Source organism: Haliotis rufescens, unplaced genomic scaffold (assembly GCF_023055435.1).
Source record: "Haliotis rufescens isolate VD_foot unplaced genomic scaffold, xgHalRufe1.0.p SCAF_8, whole genome shotgun sequence".
Lineage (NCBI taxonomy): Eukaryota > Metazoa > Mollusca > Gastropoda > Lepetellida > Haliotidae > Haliotis > Haliotis rufescens.
In genome coordinates, this window is record NW_025964372.1 from 13,988,582 (window position 1) to 14,009,480 (window position 20,899).

Below are 20,899 nucleotides of genomic sequence, written 5' to 3' on the forward strand. Positions count from 1 at the left end.
TGTTTCTCTCAGTGGGTATTGACGGAAACATTCCTTGAACAAAGTAACAGCTTAATACTACACATATAACTTTGGTCAGTTTTAATTACGATATTTGCATTTTGTTTCATTCATTTGCTGTTGCATTGAACAGAATTGTTCTTGTTCCTCTTACTTTTCGTTGGGAAGATCTTTGATGCAAAATAGACAACACAAAGGCGTTGTTTTCACAAGCCTTTTAATTCGCAGGCATGTGTATATGTTACAGTCAATGTGTAAAATGTGATTCACTCAGGAAATTTATAAAATGTCTTAATATTTCAGTCATTTTACAAATTGACAAACAGATCTGTCCATTTATTTAACTGACTGACTAAGAAGTTATTAAGACGTTCAAAGGGCTTAAAACATCACAATAGACCAATTAGGATGATAGAAATGTACTTTGACTTTAGTTTTCTTTTAATCCTATCATTTTCAGTCACTGGGTGATGAAATAAAACATCAAAATGTTTGGAATTCATTATCATAACAAAGCAACTGGACCGATTTTTCGGTCAATTAGTAAATTAAGAGAATATTTTGGCATTTATAAGTGACATAAGTGAAATTTTTACTCGTTTTACACATTGACTATAACATATACAAATGATAAAATAACCAATAATCAGGTAAAATATTTAGTTTGTGTTAAAAGTCACAAAAGTGCAAATGAAAACTGCTCAATACCAAGCATGTGACTTATCAAAACTTTGTCACCATTACCGATGCCGACCCTAAAGGTACCTTATTGTTCCCAAGACAAAACTATATTTCATATTGTTGACCAATGTGACGATACACCCTTATACTATCAATAAAAGTGACTAATGTGCTTACTGGTGGCGCAGCACCAGTCGCGAACTAGTCAAGATTTCTGGGATATCATCCAGGCACTCACAGGGAAAAAAATAAAAAGGCAACAACCAGTCTTGGGGACTTGCTATAGATCAGTGCCGCTTTAAAACAAATCTTCCAAATCTAAGTGAATTTCCTAAAATGCAGCGTTAGAAATTGGACTAGTCCTGTATTCCTTGCCAAACTGCCCAATAGTTAAGGTATCATAAGGACGAGTAGACATTTCCCCTTTTTAGGGGTTTTACTATATGTTATCATTAATAAGGACTAGTGGATCAAACCTGTTAGTTTCTACTGCTGAAAATGAAACAATTGTACATGACATGCAAGAGCACACTTTACCCAGTGATCACTGCTCAAGCAACAATGCAAACAAATTATTACGTAACCTCGTTAGAGAAGTCTCGTTAATGACATCTGATACCCCAAGCCAGCACTAACATCGCTCAGGCTTAGAGTCACTCCTCCACAAGCCACCCATAGTCTCTTATCATCCAATCAGAGCCCTTGATACAACTGTGCCAGACAGGTAGGTTCCTTGACAACATGTCAACTAACAAACGAATGGCTATGACAGAAGCACCAAGTCTGAAAATGATAGCTTTTATTTGAAGCTTTTCAGCATTGTCACAGCAGCTCAAGTGCTTGTGTATGTGACTGGTTGAGGTTGCACTGAGGCTACAGACCCTAACGAGATCAGGTGTGCTAGCTATTCATCCAGCTTGAGATCTTTCTTCACTGGCTTGGAAAAACAGGTTTTATGATCCCGAAATAGCGTGGGTAGCATTTACAGTCCTTCTTGCTTGACTGACAACCCGCTCCTTATAATGCAGACTGACCCAGTAAGGATGGGGTAGCAGAGATTAGAATGTATAACACCACCACATAGTGATCAACAGCTTGTGAAATATACACTTTGACCAAAGACAAGTTTCTGGGAGAGAATACAGTTGTTGAGGTATGTTGTGCATGTGAAATTGACGAGTGATATGTACAAGTGTCTATTTCACAGAAGACATGGCAGTAGTGGGTAGATGTCACCCCACCCTTTATTGAATAGAAAACTTGACAACTCATGCTCCACTGATATAGACCGGTTCAGACTGTCGGGTAGGTAAGTCGTTCATTTCAGATGAAGTGAAATGTATTTCATGCTGTATTGTGACAACAGTGATAACAATGAATGATGTTGTTGATCTCATTGCTAAAGTACGACGTATTTATACATGTAGTACATTAAAACTGACAACCAAGTAAATATATATAGCCTACACTGGAATGCTGGTAGCCGTACCAGTATATTGTGAATTTCATTTCAGCAATGTACAAAGGAAAAATCTTTTACCATATGATCAACATTAACAATCTCTTTTCAATCCCAAATCAGGTCATTTATTTCTAAGTGATATTGAAAAATGTTACAAACATTACAAAATTTCAGACGGGGTGATTTTCTGGGACACCAATCTTGATTCATTGTCATGCAATATGTCCAAATATTTTTGAGAAATTTGATATTGAAATAGAAGAATGTCCTTTCAAAAGTTATCTTGATGAACAAATAACATTTGCCTCTGGAAAAATCAGTGTGTCTCAGCATGTATATAAATATTGTTACCAAGAATGCTAGGGAATCCTTTTTTAAATGAGCAATTTATTATCCTCTTTTTCAAATGTATCTTTGTATTAAGACGTTTTGAAAGTCTAGGAAACAAACATGTTAAAACTGAAGGCAAATGTTGACCTGACATTGTGTTTTATGAACTTGTTTAACAGGTTGGGCTGCTCATGATGAGAATTTCAGCCAGCTTAAAGAAGCAACATAAACAAGTCAGAATATATTTGCATTGTGCTGCTTTTAAAACTTACTGTTTCTTAGCTTCAAGGAAGTTAATTCTCAAGTTATGTACATAAATCTTTTGAAACCACTGAGTCGTTCCTATGACTGTACACATACAGACTTGTGACATGAAACATGGGAACGGGGATATATGTCTGGCACATTCTCAGGCTGTGTTTGTGTTATGATGCATCCAAGTAAACTGATAAGATAACTGGGCCATTTATTTGTCATCCACATCCTGGGTTCGGCCCATGGTTAAAAAGCCCATTCCTGATGTCCTCTGCCATGATATTGTTTGAATATTGCTAAAGTCGCCTCACTCACACACTCTCAACTAGCCCCTACAATATAACCCCAAAAATCATTAACTGGCCATTTATTACTTCAGCAGCTGTGAGAGAGGTTGAAAGTGACACTTGCGACAAATCATGAATGAACAATTGTTTGGCTGAAATGTAAAGATGGCATGAATTCCCTACAAATTAATGGAATAGCTTTCACCTCATGCAGACAAAGGCAGCTTTCTTAATGTTTGCTTCTTGCATGTATATGGACGATTTACAACTGCCGACATCAAGCTTAACTGTAACATAATATGTCTCGTTCATAGTCATTTATTATTCATTGTACAAGACAAATGTGGGGCTGCCAAAATCTGATTTGTTAAAAAGTCTGGGTAAAATTGCAATATGAAACCAAGAACTTCGTGACTAACATATATATGTGTACTAAAATCAAGAAAAAAGTCCATTGCACCAAATTGAAATATGATGATGGAACTGAATAAAACTATTGTTTGCCTAACCCTTAGTCAGACAACACAGTTAATAACACATCTCTGTGCCTTGAGTTTGAAACCTCCAGTTTATTGAATATATGAACACCTGCGTTGACTTCAAGCCCCTCAGACTTGTCAAAGTACATTTCACTACAGAAATATACATCCAAAATTATACAACCTCACCACATTGTAATCATTCGCACAATACCCTACATGAAATTATTAAACCAAACATTATATATATACAATATCGTGTCAATAGGAAGGTGTTAAAATATTTATTTAGTTTGGGTCGGAGCTATGACAATATTTGCTGTTATGTACGCTGCTGTGTTACAGAGTCAATACTGACAGACATGTGTGCATTAGAGCACCAGTGTCATCATCCGTCCCGATACTCTCTCATGGATAACCTACAATCAACACTTGCATAGCCATCAATCAACACCAGAACTGACAAGTTTCTTATCGAATTTGGTTCAAGCATCAAATAAAAGAACCGTTCCTTCCGCACTAATGGTCTATGAAAAGATAATGATTATATTTCCATGCATTGAAATAGCAGCTGGTTAGTGATTGACATGTGCAATGTACACCTGATGGACAAGTGATGGAGGTGATCCCAGTCAGCTGATCACAGTACGCTTCAACACCCTCCAGTGGTGCATTACACCCCCTCAGGCTGTCACTATGTTAATTGATATTACGAACAATGAAAGGTGTTGATAACATTGTGTTCCGATGACACACCCGGGGGATGTACAGAAATTATCCAAGATTGCACTTCTCAAGCTTGAATGAAAACATGTGTACCTACTGAGGCAATATTTGCTGATCTCACTAATAGAAGAGAGAGGTTCAAAAGCTCAATGTCGCATACAAATCTCATTTCAGAAACAATCAGTTAAATGTGAAAGCTACTTCCCACTATTACTGAATTAAGTCTTGTACAACAAGTTAAAAGTGTCATTAAGTTGACATCTCTTGTGACAGGGATTGTCATCACAAACAGTGACAAGTGATGAGTGAGTATCGTTTTACGCCACTTTTAGTAATATTCCAACAATATCACAGAGGGGGGACACCAGAAATAGGCTTCACACATTGTACCCATGTGTGTAATTGAACCCAGGTCTTCGGCATGACAAGTAAACACTTTAACCACTAGGCTACCTACCCAACCACCTACCCATCCACCCCTAAAACCTGTGCATGGGTATTGATACACATTAATAAATATTTCATTTTTTATGTAATAGTTAAAAAATAATCCACATCACCAAAAACCTATTCACTCCCATTTTCAAAGAAAATTACTTTCATATTGCAAACTTCAAATTCCCTTCAAAATTTGTTAAAAATAGGGGGATCTAAAAGTAGTAAAGTTACAAACTATATCAAGTTTATCTTCCATCTCCACCCTCATAATATGTGACAGGTTTTATGAATACACCTATCGTAACTTCTGTAAACATGGTAACCCCTTCCAGTGGTGTCAGATTGAATGCAGACAAACTGGATACAAGTAAACATATTACATATTCAATCTTTAAATCTAAACTACCTGTCGATTGAGTTGACCTGGGAGAACAGCACTGGGTAACCTAACGTCCATTGTCATGTGGCCACCAGACCAAACAGTGTGTACAAACCAACACAATTAGTCAACACCAAACAGCTTTCTTCAAGTCATGATGTACCCCGTGCAAGGAAAGACTTTCTCAAAAGGTTTTATGATTTCGAAATAATTCTCATGCCCTTTTACCCTCTATTTTCATCTAAATCTTATCACAACTTAACAGAACATTCAGTTATATGGAGTTATAAGGATTTTCAAAAGACATCCTACCTAAAAAAGAATGTTAATAATTTCATAGTCAAAGTAAAAGGTGAGAAGTAAATTGCTTGTTAAATTATAATTTCATTTTGTATTCATCTTTTAATTATGGTCTAAACTGGATTTTAATTTTATTAACTTGACATCGTCATTTCTTTGATAAACATGCAAATGTACTTAAAGAGCGAATTGAATCACAATACATTGATATTGACTGCAGCAGTCGCACATTTCGTGCACTTTTGTTCAAACAGCAACCGCAACAAACAGCAACAGCATTAGCTGCAACAAAACCAGCGCAAACATTTGTCGCTTTGTTAATCTCATTAGTATGCGATTCTGTCTTGAGGTCCCCATTATGAGGTCAGTCAAATTACATTTATTGATTGAGAGGTCTGAAATGTGACATAGTCTACTTCATCTCGTTTAATCTAAGGAAGGAGAAAGCCTGTATTAATTAGTGAAGAATCAATGTATCTATTATTCATGTCGATCACGCCAGACACTCAGTTACACCAGTTACGCCAGGTATACGAGTTGCTATAAACTTCCGACTTCAAACAGGTTAACAACATCTTCATTCTTGTGATTGTGAGGGTATTGTAAAAAAATATGAACAATCTTTCCGATGTTTCGAACCAGAGCACAGCTGTGTGTTTTCTGCAATGGGTTTTGGTTTGCTGTGGGAGTGTCAGACATACACTGATGTACGAGTCTGTGGATTGTAAATCAGAACACAATATTCTTTTTGTAACCGTGAAACATGGTGGCAAGTTTGACAAGAATTTGCACATGTAAAGGGTACATCCGTAGGTATTAGTCAGAACATTGTTTTAGGTGTCATTTTAACAGCAAAACTGAACTATTTGTCAACAAAATACTTAATAACGATAATTCTATTTCAGATCTGGAACTTGAACCTCAACAGTGATGTTGTGATGTAGTTGAAGCAGCACAAACAGCGAGCCCTAAATCTGTATCCCACCAACTGGATTAACACACCACACAACATGTCTGCAATTGAGCAGTTGTCAATCACTCTGGAACATGATATTGACGAGCAGTATCAGTATCAACCGGGCGAGGTGGTGCGTGGCGCCATATGTATCAAATCCTCCAGACCCACCTTCATAAGGACAATATTCATCACGATAGTGGGGGAGGGCTCAGTCGGGTGGGACGATGAGAGTTCCGGAGAGACGTACACGGCCAGCGAGACATACATTAACGCGTCTAAAGTTGTCATTGACGCTCGGGGAGGACGACCGAAGGGGATTCACGTCGGCAACAACGACTTCCCCTTCGAATACCAGCTTCCTGAAAACCTCCCGTCTTCGTACATCGGAAAATACGGGAGTGTAACATACCTAATGAAAGCCACGGTCAAGGGAGACAAGTCTATTGACCAAGCTATTACAAGTGAGCCGTTTCTGTGTTTACGGAGGAGTCCTTTGCCAGATTTCATAGAAACACCATTAGAATTGGAACGAAATCAGTGTTTCTGGGCTTCGTGCACATTCGGGAATGTTTATGTTCGAGCCGGACTTAACAAACAAGGTGGCGTGCCGGGAGAAGATTTGTTTGTTCATGCGGAAGTGAAAAACAAAAGTCGGCGTACGATCACTGCCGTTCAGGCATCTATCATCATGCATAGTACATACAATGCCAAGAAGTACACCACAAACTTTCGACAGATAGTAAACAAGAAACGCGATGAGTATGACCTAACCTACAATGATGGAAGGCGATGGTCATATGTTCGTCTCACTGTTCCACCATACATACCGGAATCAAACTTGGAATACTGCGATATTATCGACCTGTCGTATCTTTTCCAGTTTCGGGTGGAGTTAACAGGGGGGGTTGAAGTCAAACTTGAAGCTCCTCTCCTGATCGGAGCTCATCCGGCTGGATTGGAAATTCCGAAACAAGAGAAGCCGAATAACAACATCAATAGTCAGTGGACAGTGAAAATGAAGGGGGTTGTACTGGACAATGTAGGCAACGGGTTCGATGAACGTGACACAGTCAATGACTGGCATGGGGGAGTGCCACCAGAGCTCCGGAGTGACGACAGGAGTGTCATCAACAATCCTCTGTTTCGTAACAACTCTTTCATGAATCGTGGCGGGCGTCCTGGGATGAGGAACATACCAGATGAACAGCCAGAAATCATCGAGAACACCAAATTATGAAGAGAGTTATAGAAACTATTAATCATATATTCTGTTTTGGGTTGCTACTGGTCAAAATATTTACTATATGCAAATTTGTAGATAAAAACTGGTTTGAGACTTATAGATAGCCATTGTAGTGTTTCTGATCAATTTACATTAATATTTGGTAAATTAATGTGAAATTGACGTAAAATAATGGTTTTGTCCATGAATCATCCTATAAAATAAAAGAGAAATCCCAAAAGACATTCATGCAATTAACAAGGAAATGCCCTGTCAATCACAGGCACCTCAACTGACATTGATGAGCTTCATGGAAAATCACATATCAATTTCGTGTACATAGTTTGACAGTTTATTGACAAGCCTTGTCAAGTTTGTGTTGTAAATATCACTGAAATGGATTAGCATGTGTACAGGAATATATATATTACCCAGTGACCATCAAGTGCAATGGACATACTATAGACAAGCTATGTAAGTATCACATAGAGGGTTTTTATATTTATATATAAATATTATTTTACTGCTATTTGTCACTATAACAGTATTGGATATCAAATGTCAATAAATGATTTTACAATTGTCAAAATAATTCTATGTTCTAGTAATCATGCATTTATTTCATAATTTCCAGCTTTAAAGATATTTGAAAACTGTAAAACAGAGTTTGTTATTATGTTCTGCTACCTTACTGTAAGTCTAGCTGTAAAACCATGTTGTTTCACTTTAGTATTCATACAGATGTTTCAGGTCAACATTCAAACTCTTTAAAAACCTTTTTTCAAGGACTAGTTTATGTCTATAAAAGAGGCTAATTAGTCACAAGAGTGGATATGAAACAGTCACGTGATACTTTCCTCCATCGTATCGGTATCATTTGCTGGGAGCCAGTGGGAATGATGCTCAATCACCTAACTGTAATCTCTATGTGTAATTAGAGCGATAAATATTCTTGCAAATCAGTGGCATATTGTGTGTTCAAATCCTTTCAGCCCAAATACAATTTCAGCTCTTTTCAAGCACCTTGTTTGAGAAATGGTCAGTTATTTTTTTACTTTTCAGGAACAAAGTTACCTTCAAGAACTTTCCAAGTTTGTACCGTGCACATGTTGATTACTGTGGATGAGCAATGTATCAGTGCTTTTTTACCAATGCTTTCATGAAATCCACAGAAAGTGGAAATGTTTCTGAATATGCTGAGAGCTGGATGTGTTTGGATTCTTGTAACATTCTTCAGATGTTTTCTTTGATCAACAACAAAACAAGAAAGTAATTATAGACCAACGAGGGTGCATTTCTTTTGATGCTCAGTATATGCAACACAACTGGACACTTTCACAAGCAGCAACATATGTATTATATATAGGAGAGGATTTTACTGTAAACATTTTACTCCCAAAGATTCCAACCATGTCATATTTTCAACACACAAATACTGTATCTGAGCAATTTGATACAAGTTCCTAGTACTGGGTTATTATAAATACTGTATTTGTCATGATTCATGGTACCTCTCCTGCAAGCAAGCAGTACTGATCACCATATTTGTCAACAACAGACTTGAATAATGAAAAGTAAAACGTGGTAATGGAGATCAATGTTTTGCTATAACTTGGGACAAGGTGACTTAGCATACAGTAAATCTTTCAATGTGGATTCAGACTGTGACAAGCATTTACTGCGTCCTCTCATTATGTCTGTGCTGCTAATTACCAAACATATGGGGTAATCAAAATCCTGCTATCAGTCATATATTTCTATGTCACTGAACTATGTGTTTCAGCAGTGGGGTACATTGTATTGAAGCATTGTGATTGTTTCACGATACGCCTACCTATGTATCGACCAGGGATATAATTCTATATTGATATTCAACAAGTCATAATTTACAAATTTTTGCTATAGCCCAGCCTGTGTTACATTCCCAGGTCATACAAGAAAATGTTAGATCTGATTTCATAACACTAAACAAGCCTGGAGTAACCAGTTGTGCGAGTTACCACAAACTGGTTGATAGTGACAACCTCTTGGTAGCCGGATGGAGCATTGAGAATGTCATGCAACAACAGTGCAATCAAAGTATGAGGACTTAAGTACTGGGATATGTATCGATACCTACGGTGGGCGTATCGTGATACCCCTAGTACATTGCTGTTTAGGTACAAGTATGTTCCCAGTAAACTTTCCATCCTGTCAAACATTGGAAATAAAGTCGGTGTATGTAACACTGTGTTTGTCAGCATTAGGTACATTCACAGCAAACATGAGCATCGTTTGTTTCAGTGACAATAATATTTTTGTTTATTATTGCAGTGGCGTTGATATATTAAAGTTGTTATTAATGACAAAGGAGACTATTGAGTCAATGTGGTTCCGCACACTCAATTGCTTTGATAATGAAAATTATGAAAAAACAATAATACTAATAACGGCAATTATTATTTACATAGTTTAAACAGTTTGTATTCATGTAAGTGAAATGGATTTGGAACAAGTTCTTACAACTTAGAAAACCCTCTGAAATGTCATGTCATTTGCTTCAACCAGGAAGTGGCTGTGATGTTCAAGAAATCTGTCGTGTGGAGAGAGGACTAGGAAGCTAGCAGGACACAAAGAAAACCCGGTATATGTTGGATCAGTATACCACGTTGGAGAGTCTATTTTATTATTTTCTTTCATCCATAGCTCTGGCATAGTGTGTGCCAGCTGTGAGATTATGTGCTGTATTGGGTCATTGCATTACCACTACCTATATAAGTATCAATATATTCATTCAACATTCATCTATGATTACTGTGTGTTGAAAGAAATTATGTATTTATAAATAGTGTTTGAAATGAAGCATGAAAGTCATGGTGACCTTGTCATGATCCACAATGTTAAACATTGAGGAGGGTTCAAATATTTCGGGGTAAACCTTAGGACCCCCTTAATTTCGAACACTGGTAAAAGCACAATCTCATTAAAATCAGATCTTAGTTCTCGCTACCGCTAAACAAAGATCTGAGGACATCCCATTAGGGGTCACGTCAGAATGACCTTTCATCCGACCAATCAGAGCATCGCTTACCAGATCATGAACGTGACAGTCGGAATGTGATTTATAATCATGCAACCTCGAAAACTTTAACATGGGATATTCTGAATGATAGTTACTGAATCCATACAATCTAGACCATCTATTAGCCATTCCATTTAGGTTTCAATTTTTTAATCGAGAATTTCTCAAAATATGGTTTGAAGCCAGTGCCGTAAATCACGAGAAAGCTGCCTTACGATTCACTTATGTCGACTTCTTGTCAATCCTTCCACTGGTGGGTCAAAGTTCATGCAAGTTCGGTCTGACATGACCCGTAATAGGATGTCCTCAGATCTTTGTTTAGCGGTAGCGAGAACTGAGATCTGATTATAATGAGATTGGTAAAAGCATTTTCAATCATGTTTGATCACATATATATATTCCAAACAACAATTTACAGTGAGACCGTGCAATACCCACACTTCTAGCAGAATGTTTCAGACACAATCTTCCACAATCAGGATAAAAAGCAAAAAAACCCTGTATAACCCAACTACGCAATTTCTGTCCAAAAGCAGGTTTTGAAGTTGGCTATTGACAACATGTAGTATGCCTTGACTGACAGCTATGTACGCATGTGACCACAAGCATGTCATTAATGTAAGTGGACACGTCACCAAGCCATGTGGGAACAGTTTGAGAACACAGGGGCCTTATTTCATGTAGTGTGCAGCCACTGAAGCAGGTGACACTGATGACTACACTGCCAGTACTCACAATGCAGTTTTTGTTGCTAGTTGTAGTGCAGAATTCAACATAATGTGTACCCTGGTCGCTATACATTACAATTCAGACATTTCATGTCTCCACAGCTGTGGGTCCTTGTGTGATGAGAGGAATTAGGTAGAAACTAACACTTTTAGACCACTAGTCCTTATAATGATAACATATAGCAAAACCCTTCAAACAGGTAAATTTCTACTAGTCCCTATGATACCTTAACTATTAGGCAGTTTGGCAAGGACTACAGGACTAGTGCCAATTTCTAACACTGAATTAAGAATACATGTCGATATACATAATAGAAGTAAGTGGTACTGGACTGGTCTTAAAAGGCAACAGTACGTGAAAATTTTCTTGAAGTAAACAAAAACAACATGATTATGTTTCTTCCCTTTTGTGTGATTATTAACGTGACACTGGGCACAACATTAATGTGTAACAGAGTTAATCAAGTACTGAATAACGCTGAAACCATTTTTTTGCCAAATGACAAAGACAAGAGCTATTGGTTTTTGATATTTGTGTATTCGGCTTCGGTTACATACAATGCATCAACACACTAGCTGGCCATCTCGATGGCCTGATTGGTCCTCGTTTGTTTACAAAATCACACTAATGAGGGAGCAATGTCCTGTTTTTATGATTTCCCTACTATACAAGACATCAACAGATTTTAATTTCTGAATTACGTGGAGACAATAACACAAGTTCTGAAATATGACAATAATTCAATTTTGTTTATATGTATGCCTTCTCTAATTTCACAAGGCAAGATACACACTTCACATGTGTTAAGACAAAACTATCTTTGAAGACAGCATGCACTAATCAGAAAAGCCAAGGTGCTTTAAGGATGTAGAAAAAAATCTTGTATAAATTGTAATCTTTGTGTATAATTTAACTTATGAATTTATATTTTTATTTATTTTGCAGATTCATTTCTATTAGGTTTATATATTTTACTGTCGAAAATTGAAGAATATTCGCTTAATTATTGTGTATAACCTACCCAACCTACCCTTTAAGCTTAAGAAACATGGATGCAGATCTAGACTGGAAATAGATGGCGGAACATACAAAGACAAAATAAAAAATAAAAAAAGTAAAAAATAATACAAACATAATGAAGGCGTTTTAGTGACATTTTCCTTAAGTACCTTCCACTGTACAAAACACATGTCATTTACATGAGCACGCAATTAAACAATCAGAACAGAACTAGAATATATATTTCATGTTATCATTTCATCAGATAACAGAGGCCAGGGACATAGCATTGCAAAATGTATTCTTCAGTTTTAGTCAAGCATGGAGTTGTGACTACATACACGCGGAGGACATAACAGACCTGACAGGAGGATTACCCTTAACACCAACTTCCTTCATACAGTACATACACGCGGAGGACATAACTGACCTGACAGGAGGATTACCCTTAACACCAACTTCCTTCATACAGTACATACACGCGGAGGACATAACAGACCTGACAGGAGGATTACCCTCAACACCAACTTCCTTCATACAGTACATACACGCGGAGGACATAACTGACCTGACAGGAGGATTACCCTTAACACCAACTTCCTTCATACAGTACATACATGCGGAGGACATAACAGACCTGACAGGAGGATTACCCTCAACACCAACTTCCTTCATACAGTACATACACGTGGAGGACATAACAGACCTGACAGGAGGATTACCCTTAACACCAACTTCCTTCATACAGTACATACACGCGGAGAACATAACAGACCTGACAGGAGGATTACCCTTAACACCAACTTCCTTCATACAGTACATACACGCGGAGGACATAACAGACCTGACAGGAGGATTACCCTCAACACCAACTTCCTTCATACAGTACATACACGCGGAGGACATAACAGACCTGACAGGAGGATTACCCTCAACACCAACTTCCTTCATACAGTACATACACGCGGAGGACATAACAGACCTGACAGGAGGATTACCCTTAACACCAACTTCCTTCATACAGTACATACACGCGGAGGACATAACAGACCTGACAGGAGGATTACCCTCAACACCAACTTCCTTCATACAGTACATACACGTGGAGGACATAACTGACCTGACAGGAGGATTACCCTTAACACCAACTTCCTTCATACAGTACATACACGCGGAGGACATAACTGACCTGACAGGAGGATTACCCTCAACACCAACTTCCTTCATACAGTACATACACGCGGAGGACATAACAGACCTGACAGGAGGATTACCCTTAACACCAACTTCCTTCATACAGTACATACACGCGGAGGACATAACAGACCTGACAGGAGGATTACCCTCAACACCAACTTCCTTCATAAAGTACATACACACGGAGGACATAACAGACCTGACAGGAGGATTACCCTCAACACCAACTTCCTTCATACAGTACATACACGCGGAGGACATAACAGACCTGACAGGAGGATTACCCTTAACACCAACTTCCTTCATAAAGTTATGCAGGCCACAGTTTAATTATTTAATGGTTTACAGATTTCTGCAGACCAGTTTGTTTGGGTTGGTCAAAATAAAAATTAAAATGGATTTGCGCAGCTCAAAATCTTAAATAGACTTACGGTATTCGAGGTAAAAAGCGCCTGGGGCGCTCTCAAAATTAGAAATAGGGGGCTCTTGTTAGAATATAATTTTGGTGAGAAAAAAAAACAGAGTTGAAAGATTGTAAAATTCATCGTTTATGATGACAGCCTGAAATGCGTATAACACATATACATATAACACACAAGCGCGTATCATACACGAATAAACTTGTGAACATTGATCAATCGGAAGTGTGCTAATTGGGATTTTTCAGTAGCCAATATATTAGCAAACATCGCTGTGGGCGCTTGTGTCAGTGGTTTGGGGACCAGAAATGTGTTAATGCTGAAGGACATGAAGTGACATGATTTCTCAATCTGGAAATTTATCAAACCTAAGACTATTTCAAACGGAATGGTTGTACTTGAATCAATGGAGTTTCACTGTTGATGTTAAATTTTCACTATTGCACATTCACATCAAATTGGTATGAATTTCAAATGTTCATAATACAATACAATGAGGCATTCATTGACATCAATAACACGCAAGACATGACTTAATAGACAAATGCTGATAATCAATATTGAAGAAGCACGTGCATATTCACATTAGGACCAACTCTCAAACAACAGCCCACAGCAATCAAGTATGGAAGGAAGTATATCTATATATATCTATATATGTTCATCACAATGGTGTTTTAACAATTAACATGCTATTGCAATAGTGAAAATGTCTCATCAGCCACTACAACTGTGCAGCAGGCACAGTCAAATTGTCTTAATGATAAATTTATATTTGTACATTTGTTGAACGTTTACACATTTGTGCATGACTGATTGGTTGAGTCAGTCAATTGAAATAATGACGTACATGACACCATATGTCACTCTGTTGGAAGTCAATTTTAATCCTGCTGATGTGTGTGAGATCAAGCTTCTAGAAACTGCACAAATTGTCTCATCACAGAACAGTCATACAGTGATTGTCATGCTTTACCTGGGTGATCAAGGAGTGTGATACTTCTACATATACACACATACTTGTAACAATGCATGACAATCAATGGCCAGCTAAACTGTTGCACACAAAAGTCCTTGTCCCACAGTCCTTCACTTCTCTTATTTTGTTATTGTAATTTCTAAGTAAACATTTTCATTAAAACTTTCAATATACTGACAAGAGTTTTTTAATATATGTCAGGCTTGAACTTGGCACTGTAGAAACATTACAAATAGTACAAGACATGGCAGGTGACATTTTGTGTAGTTTTCACAGAACCTGCCTCAAATTTTGCGGATTAGATGAAGAAAAACAACGTGCTTTGTCTGGCTTGATCTTAAAGGAAACAAACCAATTAAAAAAAATCTACTGATAGTAGAACTATTGATTGAGAACACATCTTATTATCCAGTCACAACTGCATCCTATATGAGTGAGTGAGTTTGGTTTTACGCCGCTTTTAGCCATATTCCAGCAATATCACGGCGGGGGACACCAGAAATGGGCTTCACACATTGTACCCATGTCGGGAATCGAACCCGGGTCTTCGGCATGACGAACGCTTTAACCACTAGGCTACCCGACCGCCCGCATCCTATATGAGATAAACACCATGTGTTTTTAGGTTGCAGGTGTTTTGGGGAATTTGAAGCATCAACACTCAATAATAAGTTATAAATTGCACTTTTTCTATGTGAACTCTGAAAGCTGTGATACAGACATGACGTCATGATACAATGGATGACATCATATACTTCAATGATAACACTGAAATGTTTCTGATAAATATTAGTCAAACCTACTAGATATTGACAGTGTATTTTCGACAGTCTACTAGCCTAAACTTGGTTCTGAGCATCATTTTCAGTAGATATAAGTGTTCTAATATTGACTATTATTAGGTGGGTTGACCAGACCAAACAGAATATTACCTGGTTTGGGATTTGGACTATTGGCTAAAATCACAGGCTGAATTGAATTTTTGTCAAGCCACGTTTTTTCAAATTTAGGATTGAGAAAAGAAGATGCTTATCAAGAAATGGATTAACACGCAGTGAAAAGTCAAGACAATTTTCAAATCACATTAAACTATGATGTTTTTCCACCAATCATACTGTTCAAATCACATTAAACCAAGCTCACTCGCTATAATCTATTTTGATAATTCTAATTAATGTCAACATCGCAAGCAGTTACCTTAATGGTGCATATCAAGTTCCTTTCAACTACAATCTACAGCCCATGAAACAATTCTGGAGAAGATATGGCACCAGATGACATTATCTGTCACCCTCTGAACATAGAACAATATATATGACAATCATTATAAAATCCTAAATGACAGATTGGATCTCTCAATATGTTAATGACACTGCAGAAACTATAAATCTGATGTGGCCAGGGATCTACCTAGGTTGTATGTCGTATACAGGGTGTCTGGTTGTGCATGTGCTGTAGACAAGCACAAGAGTGATATTGACCTACTATGTACACTTGCCCACAGATAGTGAACGGCCTGTCCTGGTTGTAGACTTGATAGAGCTGACAGGTAATGTGAGAGTGACGGCAGTATTTATACTAGGCTATTGACAAAGTAAATGTCAGTTTCTCTCTGTGTGTTCAGACATGGGTTTCCCTTCAACAACCAGATTATCTAAAACAGCGACCAGGTTAATCTAAACACATCTCATCTCACATCCCAGTATAACTGTAAAATATATATTTGTCACCTTTTAGTTGTCAGTTTAGATGTCAATAAAGGTGCAGAATCAATCATTTTGTTTCTATAAGTTTTGTGGTTTGGCAACTCCTTGACTTTAACAATCATCATGTAATGTCATGTCATGTGAATTATTGAGTTATAATTTGGCTGGACTAACGAGTCTATGCATAATCCAATCAAAATCATGTTACTTAATCTACATCTGGTTCGTTAACTATTGTGCAGATTTCAGTTGTTTGCCGGATTTGTAACGCATGTGTACCGCCAACTCAATGTCTGCATGTATTTTCCAAATCCCCCCTTTTTTTTAATTAAGGTGCTCATGTGATTTGATGCAAGACCCCTTTTTATTACAATACGGTGAGGTGAAATCGGGTTTAACATCGCGTCCAAGATTATTGCACTTATATAGCGACATGCATTCACGCATGTGTACCGCCAACTCAATGTCTGAATGTATTTTCCAAATCCCCCCTTTTTTTTAATTAAGGTGCTCATGTGATTTGATGCAAGACCCCTTTTTATTACAATACGGTGAGGTGAAATCGGGTTTAACATCGCGTCCAAGATTATTGCACTTAAATAGCGACATGCATTCACAGTGTGTGTGTGTGTGTGTGTGGCCGAATTGATGCCGATTTATAGTGCTAGCCCACTGAGATACCATGCCACAGTTTAACATGAATACCCCATTCAGACACAGCATACTGACTCATACTGTAACAACAAGTACCATCTTTTAATGTCTTTTGGTATGACACAGCCAGGGATCAAACCCCAGACCTTCCGCTCTCCGGGCTGTCGCTCTACCAGTAGACCATGGAGGCAGGCTAATAAAAATTAGATCAATGCCATAATTATGTCAAACTAAAGACACCAGTTTGGGATATATAATTAGCCACTGATTTGGGACAACCATATTAGTGAATGAACATTTCATTCCGAAGGCTAATTACCATGCAGCCATGACATGTATATGGCTAGAACTACTTAATTGCCATTAATTATAAGAAGCTAATCTCCATTGTTAATCCCCATTGTATTGTGCTTTGACTGTCCGCTATCCTGAACGTGCTTATGCAACTATGTCACTTCTCATTATTACTGTTGTTAATATTTATGAGTTAATCCGTGTCAGATGACTTGGGGTATATTGGCCTTGGTCCAGAAACAGAAAGAGGAAGGCTAGGTGCTTCGGGGCACCAAGACAACACCGCTACCAGTATGTGCTGACCTCAGTCCTGGCATGTAGTGCTTCTTGTATATATCTACTTGCATAGAACTTGCATAGTCTTGTTCTCGCCTTCCTAGCAACGTGCTGGGTCTCTGAAAAGTCTATGTGTGCTCACCATTGTATATATTTGTTAGCACCGTATATATTTGATCTTCATGTAAATCTATCTGTGGATATGGTACTAGTCGTCTCTTCTGCCTAAGCTAACTCCCTTAAGTTAGAACATGACAGATATATAAAATAAACAAAGGATGGTGTTATGTGTAATGTGTATATGTAATATTAATTACTACATAATGTAGACAAGATACATATATATCATATGTGACTCACATATTTTCATCACAAATTCTGTCAGATTTAAACCTAATTAATACTCTAAACCCTCACTGAGTTCTCACTGAGGGTTTAGAGTATTAATTAGGTTTAAATCTGACAGAATTTGTGATGAAAGTACGGATAGATGAAATTATTTCTAGATTTATTTGAGATGATAGGCCTCATATCCGTAGTTGTAAGAGGGGACTAACGGGATCGGGTGGTCAGGCACGCTGACTTGGTTGATACATGTAATCGATCCCAATGGCGTGGATCGATACCCAAATCAATCACTGGGTTGTCTGGTCCAGACTCGATTATTTACAGACCATCATCATATAGTTGAAATATTGCTGAGTGCGGTGTAAAACAACAAACCAATAAACAAAATCATTTACCTAGAGTACTGTATTGATATCATATACTTTTATGTAATATATTAAATTGCTACAAATGTGATCAAATGTGGTATGTCTTCAAGTACTGTGATGATAGTGTTGACTGAAGGCAACGGCCACCAGGGCCAGGTCAGGTTGTGTGACAATGTGTGACAATGTGTCACAGACATACCCCAGCTGCTAGGGGGCTGAACGGAATGTGGAGTTAAATTAAAGTGGATCGATATCTGACAAGCCTGCATCAATACTAGCCGGCTTCATCAGGACAATATGTCGCATTGTCTGTGTGACTGTTATAGAAAGACAGCGTGAAAAATGATGCTATATTAATATGATTCAGTCAATATTGCAATCATGTGGGGGAAAGCATAGTGTCAAGGTGAGTGAGTGAGTGAAAAATGACACTTTTAGCATTATTCAGGCAATATAACAGTTGCTTGTTTTGTTTAACGCCACCGTCAACCACATTCCATCTATACATCACCAGCCTGTTAATAATCAAGTCAAACAAAGTGATTGATGCAGGGTGTAAGGTCCAAGGCACTGTGAGTACGATGATATGCATACAAACTAACCAACCGCTCCAATTGGTCACCTCTAACAACCAGCATCGGTTACTGGGGACATATTCTCACCCGTAATACCCACATGGCTAATGTACAGTAGGGGACATCCAAAGCTAGTTTCACAAACCGGTATCCTAGCCATAGTGGAAACTGAACCCAAGCCTCATCTGCCAAGATGCTTCAACTACTTGGCCAGCACACCTGAATTTTCTAGTTTCCACTGTGTAATTATGGTTCTCCTCCAATTTAGAACAAAACTCATAAATGTCATGAAAAAAATATGTTAAACTATGTTGCCTCCATCAAAAACATAGTTGTTAATTTGTTTATTTCATTATTATTTATTTTAAAATATACCTCAAACCAATATTCTTAAAGTATGTTGCCTCCAAAAAAAAAAAATTGTTCATTTTATTTCATTATTATTTTCTTAAAAATATACCTCAAAACAATATTCTTAAGAGTATGTTGCCTCCAACAAAAACATAGTTGTTGGTTATTTCATTACTATTTTTGTCTTCAAATACCTCAAACCAACAATCTTCTATTTTCTCTTTTCTATTTTGCCATGTGATTAATCTGGGAAACTAGAAACTAAATGTGTGTGGCAGTATGATAAACTTCACTGTCCTACGTACCACATACATAGCATGCCCAACATGAAACTGACATGGACAAAGATCACACGGCAGGGTGTGGTCGGGTATTTCGAAATATTGTGGGAGTCAATTAAGTTTGGCTTGTCTAACATTAAAAGGCAGGGTTCTGTTAGTAAGTCCTACCCGGTGTAGATCCTTTGTTTGCACTTAAAGGGCCACACCCATATGTACAGTCTCAATCATTGGGTAGAGTTACTAGAGTCAGGATTATTAATAGAATTACATATAAGTCCCTGTGACATGTTGCATATATCTTATCCATGATTCACCTGACCATGACACTGGCAAAAACATTATGAAGTTTGCATGTGTCAAAATAAATTACCATCCAAAATAAATGAGATTTATATCCCTGTCTGCCTCACTACTCAACACCCCATCTCACATCATTTTATTGTTCCTAAGTATTTACTGATGTAGAAAGTCAATGTGTCTTCTCTTCTAACATGACTTGGTAGAACACACTATATATACTACTCAAGAGAAGATAAGGGCCACCCGATGTGACAGAATAATTAGTATTATGAAAGAATCGGGTGGTCCTTAACTTCTTTAAATTAGTATACATAATCCTACCAAACATTCAAGCTTCATGTGAATTACATGTGAATTAAAATGTGAATTACATAATACAAAATGAAATGCCTCCTGCTCCACATTATGGGTGAAATTTAATAATCTAGTATCCATGCAACTGGGATATGATTACATGAAGCCAAACAATTCACCAAGCATTGGGCAGGCTCACTGACTTGGTTGAAGCATGTCATCGATCCCAGTTGCGTGGATCGATGCTCATCATATCAATCACTGGGTTGTCTGGTACCGACTCGTTTATTTACAGATCGCTGGAATATTGCTGAGTGCGGCGTAAAAGAACAAACCAACCAAGCATTAGGCCACCTGATCCATGTAGTCGTCTGTTGTGAGAAGTAGAGTTTGCTGGGGAACTATATCATTGCCTGGAATTCCCACATGTGACCTAGAATGTCTTGCCTTTCTGAGGCAAACTAAGTATATATCACAACAATCCATGTACTTGTGACTGGTGCTTTAACACAACAGCTGGTCAAACAAAGATCATCTTACAATCAACCAAC

At 37.7% G+C, this 20,899-nt stretch overlaps 2 protein-coding genes across 7 annotated transcripts in view; one reads left to right on the plus strand and one right to left on the minus strand.

Annotated features, from left to right (window-relative positions):
- The window catches only part of LOC124149041 (coiled-coil domain-containing protein 180-like), a 95,309-nt gene that overhangs the window by 37,759 nt on the left and 36,651 nt on the right, over positions 1–20,899 (minus strand). The gene's annotated exons all lie outside the window — the stretch shown is intronic.
- On the plus strand, positions 1,382–9,742 carry LOC124149043 (arrestin domain-containing protein 4-like). 5 transcript variants are annotated; one of them, XR_006863058.2, is made up of 3 exons: positions 1,583–1,834; positions 6,243–7,991; positions 8,580–9,742. XR_006863058.2 is itself a non-coding variant. In XM_046520389.2 (2 exons), exon 2 carries the CDS (start codon positions 6,348–6,350, stop codon positions 7,530–7,532), a length of 1,185 nt encoding a protein of 394 aa, XP_046376345.1. In that variant the 5' UTR covers positions 1,382–1,405; positions 6,243–6,347; the 3' UTR covers positions 7,533–9,742. The 5 variants fall into 5 exon arrangements, 4 of the variants coding, with proteins under 4 accessions (XP_046376345.1, XP_046376340.1, XP_046376341.1 ...); XM_046520389.2 differs by lacking the exon at positions 1,583–1,834 and adding an exon at positions 1,382–1,405 and having other exon boundaries at positions 6,243–9,742; XM_046520384.2 differs by having other exon boundaries at positions 6,243–9,742.